The 9,057-nt window shown below is 39.7% G+C and overlaps 1 protein-coding gene across 2 annotated transcripts; it reads right to left on the bottom strand.

Annotated features, from left to right (window-relative positions):
- Positions 1-956: 956 nt before the first annotated feature.
- On the bottom strand, positions 957-8,988 carry LOC124135927 (fas apoptotic inhibitory molecule 1-like). 2 transcript variants are annotated; one of them, XM_046501620.2, is made up of 5 exons: positions 8,926-8,988; positions 6,549-6,675; positions 5,076-5,298; positions 3,537-3,586; positions 957-2,707 (listed from the first exon to the last, which is right to left on the bottom strand). In XM_046501620.2, the coding sequence occupies exons 2-5, from the start codon at positions 6,660-6,662 to the stop codon at positions 2,558-2,560; spliced, it is 537 nt and encodes a 178-aa protein (XP_046357576.1). In that variant the 5' UTR covers positions 6,663-6,675; positions 8,926-8,988; the 3' UTR covers positions 957-2,557. The 2 variants fall into 2 exon arrangements, with proteins under 2 accessions (XP_046357576.1, XP_048237965.1); XM_048382008.1 differs by having other exon boundaries at positions 8,944-8,963.
- Positions 8,989-9,057: the final 69 nt, after the last annotated feature.

Here is a 9,057-nt window from a genome sequence, read left to right as displayed (position 1 = left end):
AGTAAGATACAAAATACCCCAATTTCCACAAAACTTCTAATTTGCATCTAAAAATACAAAAAAAATAACAAAGTGAAATCAAAAGTCTTTTGAGGTTTCTATATATTTGATAAACATAGCTGAACCAAATAAAACCGGCAAAGACAGATAGACAATATCTTCATATCAAGGGGCTATACCATACATTGCAAAAAAATCATTATTTATCTGATAATTATGCAAATGGAAATATAAAATGTGTTATGAATTAATTGAAACTTTTACATGTATTTTAATGTTACTTGTCAAACGTGAAGCTAGAATATTGTCTGGAGGCTAGGTTGACATGCCGTTAATAGTTGTCTCTGAAGGATTAACTGACACATTGTATGTGGTATGAATGTGTGTGAGTGTGTGTGGTGGGTGCGTGTGTGTTGTGGTGTGTGCATGTGTGTTGTGATGTGTGAGTGTGTGGGGTTTTTGTGTGTTGTGCGATATGTGAGTATATGGTCTGATGTATGTTGTGTTGCGTTGCGTTGTGCTGCCTTTTCAAAGTAATGGTTGACATTGAAAAACTGGGTCTGCTTATATTTTCTGGATTGTAATGTGCAAATATATATAAATAATAATAAAAAACATACTATACACCAATAAATGAAAAACACAAAGAAATACAGGAACACACAAGCAATATTAGGCCCAAACAAACTTACTACTTGTTCTAAGGAGGGTGGTGGGTGGGGGGGCACGGGTGGCCCAGTCGTCTAAGGCGCCGCGATTCGCTGTGAGGAGTTGCGTCCCTTGGGCATGCCGGAAACCTATGATTGTGGGTTCGAATCCCGGTTCGCCCCGATTATGTTTCTAGGTTTGTCAGCACCATACCCGTGCTCGTGGGTTTCACCGAAGTGGTAAACGTCTGAGACCTGCATCACTTTGGGCTTTCCTCCCACATTAAGCTGACACGCCATGATATGACTGGACTACTGTTAAAAGCGGCGTTAAACCCAACTCACTCACTAAGGTGGCTGGTGGAGGATGGAGGATGGTGGTTGAATAGACTTTAAATTACTACTTCGTTCAACTACAAATGTGATACTCATTTTCTAATTACATTAAATATTTTGTCAATTAATAGATAAAAGGCAAAAATGCTAAATATATCATGATATATATTGTTGACAAAATTACAGAGCCTCAAGTCCTTAAATTGTTAAGGCTTATTATTGTAACATGTCAAGTCTCTATACATGGACGGTAAAGTATGGAACAGTATGCAATGCTATATTGTTACAATCTTCCAGATGCCAAGCACTGAGATAGAACATGCTAGAACACATATCCAGGATTTATGCATACATCATCTTACCATTGCCATACCAGTCTCTGAAACGTAACTGTTTCTCCCAAAGGCAAAAGAACCTGATTTATGAAAAACCTGACAAAAGGAGAATCACTATGATCTGATTCTGGGAAAGAAAATATGACAAGCATAAACTTAAAAACAGTTTGTGAAAAGAATTAGAAGGGAACAGGAACAGTAAAGAGCGCTTGCCATTTGGTACTTCTTTATCGTTGATGCATTTCAATCTCACTAAAATCAGACCTAAGTTCTTGCTGCCGCTAAACAAAGATCTGAGGACATCCCATTACGGGTCATGTCAGAACGACCTTTCGCAAACTTTGACCGACCACTGTAATTACTAACGAGAAGTCGACATCAGCCAATTAAAAAGCAGCTTTTTCGAGCTCGACGCTCATTTCAACCTGGCGACTTCCAAACAAACAAACATTCTGGAATGTCTAATATATGACTGAGGTTGCATGGCAGTGCTTCCAAAGTACTGTGCAACACCTCTTCTGTTCAAATGTTTATCCCACGGAAGCGAGAGAGAGAAGATGATTTTGACAGAATCCGTTGTACGGACCGTAACTGTCGTTCGGAATACCCCGTGTTAACGTTTTCGAGGATGCATGATTAGAAAACACATTCCGACTGTGTCACTTTCATGATCTGGTCAGCGACGCTTTGATTGGCCGGATGAAAGGTCGTTCTGACGTGACCTGTAATGGGATATCCTCAGATCTTTGTTTAGCGATAGAGAGAACTAAGATGTGACTTTAATGAGACTGGATACATTTGAACATTAAAATTACTGAAAATGTAAGACTTTCTAGAAGTTTTTCTTCTCGCTCTGATCTGTTCCTCTTTCCATAAGACAACAACTAATATTTGGTTACTGTGATAAAAAGAGGACAGTCATACTCGTCTGAATGATGCCTTTCACTCAGTCTGCTCCAGGCGAGCTCTATTCGATCTATTCAAGTAACGAAAAATAGAAAATAAACACATTAATGTCTTAGTCTCTAAAATTGTTGACCAATAAATATACCTTCTAATGTATTTTGTCAGACAACTGAGGTATGTTAATGCCATGATATTTCTAATAAAAGATCACACAAAACATTCACATGTGCTCGGCTCAGTTCTACAATTATTCCACAAGCAATCATATCTCTGTATGAAATGAGGTGAAGTGTTTTGATTATCCCTTCCTGTGATGGATACCCTCCTCCCTCTTCAGTCACTAACGGTGGGTATCTCCACATCATCAACAAACAGCTGGTGCACCAGACCACTCCGACGCTTGCCACTGCTGCAGATTTTGATGTAGGCAGAATGAGCACCAATCTCAAAGTGGGTTTCGGTCCCATCATCAACAAACTCGGCCTGGATTGAGAATTAGTTGGGTTTAACACAATCACATTCAAATCAGATACACAAAGATCAGACGACATCCAATTTGATGTCACGACCTTGGACCGACCAATAAAATGAATAACAGAAAGATGACATTCGCCAATCAGCAGTTTTCTTGAGCTTTACTGCACAAGTTTCAAACTGACAACTTCCATACCAGACAGCACTTTGAAAAACATTGATTCAAAATCTAAAAACTGAAAATTCTGTAATGTCTAATAGATGCCCGATATTGAATAGCAATACTTCCATGGGCTATGGAAAGTCTCTTCTGTTTCAAATGTTTATCCCATTGAAGCGGGAGATAGACGATTTTGACGGAATCAGCTATATAGGTCTTGCGGAATACCCTGTGTTAACCTTTTTGTTTAAAAGTACTTTCCAACTAACCCTTCCCTGATCAGGTAAGCAATGCTCTGAATGGTCGAAGAAAGGTCATCCTGCTGTTACCAGTAATGGAATGTCCTCGGATCTTTGTTTAGCGGTAAAGAGAATGAAGATCTGAGTTGAATTTAGATAGGGTTTAACAATGCTTTGAATGGTATTTCAGCTATATCATAATATTTCAGTTTAAGGTGTTAGGAAAGTCCGAATTGGTGCACATCTTAGCCTTTTACGACTTCAGTGACACCCACAAGCAAGAATATGGGAATGATGACCCAAGGTTCCTGATCAGGAAGAATCTAGGATCATAGAATCCTTGCACGCCTGGCCACCCTGCTGCTGGTGCGAGAACAAGTCAGCTGGTATCATGGATGCTACTGATTGATGGATGAGATTTAAGATTAAGTGTACTTACTGCTGTGTTGACTTTGTCTCCGTTCACCCATACATCAACTGTGTCCTTTTCTGGAACATAACACACAATATGTTCAAAACAGTTTGTTTGCTTCCAGCTACATTTTTTAGTTTAATTCTTTTTAAACCTATACTTTATGATTCCTTGGATCAAGTATCTTCCTGCTCCAATAGAATAACATAAAACGCCTCTGTGGTCTATTGAATAGAGTGTCTGCCCAGAGAGTGCAAGGTCTGTGGTTTGATGTCTGGACATGTCATACCAAAAGACGTTAAAAGATGGTACTTGCTGTTACCCTGCCTGGCCCTTGGCACTAAGGGGCTAAAACAAGAACTGGTCAGCTCGGAGTCAGTATACTGTGTCTGAGTGGGTTATCCCATTAAATCTGGTAATAGCTGCAGCATGGCATCCCAGTGGGCTAGCACTATAAAGCCAGCATTACCCAGGACTAATTAAAGCAGCCACACACACCCACACCCAAACCCACACATGTGCAATAATCTCACGACTTTAAACCTCATTTCACCTCATCCCCAATCTCATTAAAATCAGATCTTAGTTCTCGCTTCCGCTGAACAAAGATCTGAGGAGATCCCATTACGGGTCACATCAGACCGACCTTGCGTGAACTTTGACCGACAAATGGAATGACCAATCAGAACGCACCTTTCTCATGCTTTACGGCACTAATTTCAAATTGGCGACAATGCTTCGAAACATATTTGGACAAATTCTCGATTACAAATTTGAAACCTGAACAAAAAAACATTCTGGAATGGCTAATAGATGGTCTAGATTGTAAGGATTCAGTCGTTAAACCCGTAACTATCGTTCGCAATACCCCATGTTAAAGTTTTCGAGGTTGCATGATTAGGTTGCCACTTTCATAATCTGGTAAGCGACGCTCTGATTGGTCGGATGAAAGGTCGTTCTGACGTGACCCCTAATGGGCTGTCTTCAGATCTTTGTTTAGCGGTAGCAAGAACTAAGATCTGACTTTAATGAGACTGACCTCATCCCTACCTCACCAATACCTTGAAAAGTTTAAAACAATAACAGAAAGGAATTTTTATCTGCTGTTTGTTTTCTTGGTTGATGTTTGGAAATGGTATTTGTTTGTTTGTTTGTTTTTTAACACCGCACTCACCAATACTCTAGCTATATGACGGCGGCTGTTAATAATCGAGTCTGGGCCAGACAATCCAGTGATTGATATTGTGAGCAACGATCCCCATCATCAGGATACGAACACATGCAATCAACCAAGTCACTGAAGGACCTGCTTGCCATAAAAGGCGACTATGCTTGTAGTAAAAGGTGACTAACGGGATCGGGGGGGGGGGGGATGGGTGTGTGTGGTCAGTATCGCTGACTTCGTTGATGCTTGTCATCGTATCCCAATTGCGTGGATTGATGCTCATGATGTCAATCACTTGATTGTCTGGTCCAGACTCAATTATTTACAGAACATCATCATATAGCTGCAATATTGGTGAGTGCGGCGTTGAAGAACAAACAAACAAACAAATCTTAACTTACCCATGGTGACCCTGATTGGGTTGTCCCCTATGTGGAGTATCCAGGACTGCGTGATCTTCCTCTGGTTCTCACGGAACTTCTGCAAACTCTTGCCATTAACCTGCAAGGTGTACTCATAGGCAAATCCACTGACTGCTTCGATGGCGATTTCACACTTGGCCTTGCCAACTTGGAACGTTTCCTTGCCAACCAGTTTGAACATCCAGTCTTCTCGATGAATTTCCTGGAATTCAAAAGGCAAGGTTAGATGTCTTGATATGGGATCGCATCAACCAACCAAAGCTTCTATATAATTTACTGGAAGACATTAAATCAATCACAAATCCTTCATGTTACATGACATACTGCAACACATTTTTGGCAACTGGAACGCACACAGCATCTCTATACAGTAAACTATGGTAATAACGAACTAAAAGGGACCACTCATTTTTGTTTGTTATAACCATAGTTCATAACAAGCATACATACAGCAAATGGCCGGGAGCAAAAAATAAGTTTGCTGTGTTTATCAGTTTGGTATAAGCATGTTTGTAATAAACATGGTTTACTGTATATCCAGCACATCATTTATTTGGCATCCAAGTTAAGAACTCTAGAGTCATATCAGTGTACACAGCTAGTACAAGTAAATTAGATTGGAATTTCACATGGATTGCATGGCCATGCCTGCTCATAAGACATGTACGGTCAGAGCTAACTTTTTATTAATTTGTCAATCTTTGCAAGAAAAAAAAGATGCAATATAAATTTCAACATTGAAATATTGGCATTCGCTAACCAGATAAACATTTCGTGGCATCCGGCGTACTGCACTGTGGCATCCAGAATATGACATAACAGGGCGTACCATAAGGGGGGTGGCACCCTCTTACATTACACAAATGATAAACAGCTTCGTGCCAATGTACTCTATACATTGCTTCAATATGAGGCGGGGCGGTCGGGTAGCCTAGTGGTTAAAGTGTTCGCTCGTCACGCCGAAGACACGGGTTCGATTCCCGACATGGGTACAATGTGTGAAGCCCATTTCTGGTGTCCCCCGCCGTAATATTGCTGGGATATTGCTAAAAGCGGCGTAAAGCCAAAACTCACTCACTCACTCACTCAATATGAGGCAATGGCTGAGTTTGTACGAAGCTCCTGAACAGAGTTTGGCGCTTTCGATGGACTTCTTCCATGACACATGACACTACTACACTGGGATGTGGTTGTATGTGTTCATGGGCTATGTAGGTACGTAGGATACTACAGTCTGTGACTTTAGCCACTATTCCGAAGCCCCAGTCCAGTAACAATTCGTTTGGCCTGTAAGCTTTGCTAAAGAAGTCCATACATTAACACTGAGATCTAATGAAAATGATGTCAGGTTACATGCTCAGTCCAGAAGACTAAACATGTTTGTATCCTCAAGAGTTTATACAAAATGAGAAGTATTGACGATGAGTTAATAAAACACGGAAACAGCATCACCTTCCCATCAACGCGGATGACTCTCTTGCCCGTGGTAGTCCCATGTTCAAATTCAATCGAGTGCACCCCATCACTTAGAGCGACCTCCCAGGTGGCCACAAGGTCACTGGACATATTCCTGTTTAACCTATAAAAGAATGTAGAGAATTTTCACCATAATAATAATATTTAGAATAATAACAAATATGTATTTTTTAGAGTAAAAATATCATTTATACTTATCCTGACTCATACTTATTGCTCATTTGTATGAGTCAGGATAAGATAAAATAATAATAATAATCTGATTGTAATGCACATGACTCCATACGCAATGCTCGAAGCGCTACATTATTACTGCACTGATCAATGTATTGAGTACATATGAGGTGTCATGCTCAGATCCCCGAGGAGTATATAACACATCCTTGTACCTCAAGTCTTTTATGGTAAATGCCCTGGATCCATTTTCCAACATGACCCTGTTTCACAAGTGATGTCAGTCTTCATCCTTCTTGTCACAGAATTTCTCTCACTCATGAGCTTTAAATCAACAGCCAACTAAAAAAGACCCTTCTGAAGTGAGAGTTTGGCATTATTGTGATATGTTTGGTTTGGTTTGTTTGTTGTTTAACGACTCAATCAGCAATACTCCACGTATATGATGGCGGTGTGTAAATAATCAAGTCTGGACCAGACAATTCAGTGATTGATATCATGAGCATCGATCCACGCAAATGGTATTCGATGAGATGCATCAACCAAGTCAGCAAGCCTGACCACCCGATCCTGTTAGTTGCCTCTTACGACAAGCATAGTCACCTTTTATGGCAAGCATGGGTTGCTGGAGACCTATTCTACCCCGGATCTTTACGGGTCTATTGTGATATGTATGTGTAACTAATTTCAGCATTACGGGGGTTATTTGAGTGCTCCCTCGACACATTTAATTGAACAAGATGTGTGCATAAATGATCGTTCAGCCAGAAATATGTTTCCTGTTTCATGTTAAGATAGGGGAGGGGGTCCTCGTGCTATGAAGCACCCCCAGTTGTACTTGAGACAGTATGCTAACGAGAGTCGAAAACTTGTTCAGTTTAAACATATTTTATTCTCATGAAAGTCGAAATGGGTGATAACACCAATTGTTTCAATTATGAATAGTTGTTGTTGGTTTGTTGTTCAATGCCTCACTCAGCAATATTCCAGCTATATGACGGCGGTCTGTAAATAATCAAGTCTGGACCAGACAATCCAGTGATTGATATCATGAGCATCGATCCATGCAATTGGGATCGATGACATGCATCAACCAAGTCAGCAAGTCTGACCACACGATCCCATTAGTCGCCTCTTACGACAAGCATAGTCGACTTTTACGACAAGCATGGGTTGCTGAAATCATATTCTATCCCGGATCTTCACGGGTATCAATTAAGAATACATCATGTGTATTTGACAGATGTTTTTTTTAGCAATGTGTTATATGAACAGGGCCTTAAACATAGCTATGGTGGCAAATTGGTTCTGGGGAACTAACAACAATGGATAGAGATGTAATACATTGTTGAGAGTCACGAATGCATTTACACAAACTTAAAAATGTTATAAAAAAACAATGTTACATTGTCAAACCATCAGTAAGACTGACTAATATGTAATAGTTATCACACTTGTATCATTATTCTTCATGTTTAATCAGCAAATTATAATTATATGATATGAAATGAGCATCTAAAACAATAATGAACATAATAAGAGGTCAATATCTATTTTTATTGACTCGAAAAATGCAATACTGTAATCCAGTTTATGAATGAAGCAATCCAAAGAAGAATCAGAAAGGTCAAATTCTGTGCAGGTGTTTTGACATGTAAACAGTTTGTAATGATAGCTGTCCATGTAGTAAGTACCACGTGGGTAATAATGTAGGCTACCGGTATTTCACCATGACCATGCACGTGCTACACAACGGTACAGGAAACGACAGTCGCAATGATGGCTGTTATTAAGCATTTAAAAAAGCACAGTCATAACAGCTGCACACCATGTCCATACGACTGCCGTGTTTTTTTCCAAAGCAAAAATATTTACACGGGACCCCTTCTTTGCTTCAATCACTGGACCGTGTAACTTATAATAACAAAAAAAACCTCGAGTTTTTTTATTGTTATTATTATTAGTGACATGGTCCTGTGCTTCAATACTGGGCAATCACATGATATTATACATCATATTATAGATTATTGTTACTTTGGCATACTGGACTGTGTATCGCAAGCATTATAGGTCCTGCATATAAGTCAATATTGACTACTTTTGACAAGATTTTATTCGTTATGATCGTTGATTTTGAATAGACATAAGTAGAAGTTGAAAAGAAGAGAGTCACACAAACCCTAATATTTGCACGTACTCGCCGCTTCTTGCTGCTCGGCAACAACAGTTCAAAATCTACACACTTCCGGGTAACTTCGCAGCAAAATGTTTTCAACGATACCCTACGGTTGGGAGCAAACCTACTATTTTA

The sequence above is a fragment of the Haliotis rufescens genome, unplaced genomic scaffold, assembly GCF_023055435.1.
Source record: "Haliotis rufescens isolate VD_foot unplaced genomic scaffold, xgHalRufe1.0.p SCAF_4, whole genome shotgun sequence".
Taxonomy (NCBI): Eukaryota; Metazoa; Mollusca; class Gastropoda; order Lepetellida; family Haliotidae; genus Haliotis; species Haliotis rufescens.
Note: the sequence above shows the minus strand (reverse complement) of the source record. Positions and strands in the feature narration are given on the sequence as shown.

Coding starts and splice junctions, on each gene's coding strand:
- LOC124135927 (XM_046501620.2), bottom strand. CDS start 6,662: ATGTCCAGTGACCTTGTGGCCACCTGGGAGGTCGCTCTAAGTGATGGG. Junction 5,299..6,548: donor TCATCCGCGTTGATGGGAAG/GTGATGCTGTTT, acceptor TTTGAATTCCAG/GAAATTCATCGAGAAGACTG. Junction 2,708..3,536: donor GAGACAAAGTCAACACAGCA/GTAAGTACACTT, acceptor TTCTCAATCCAG/GCCGAGTTTGTTGATGATGG.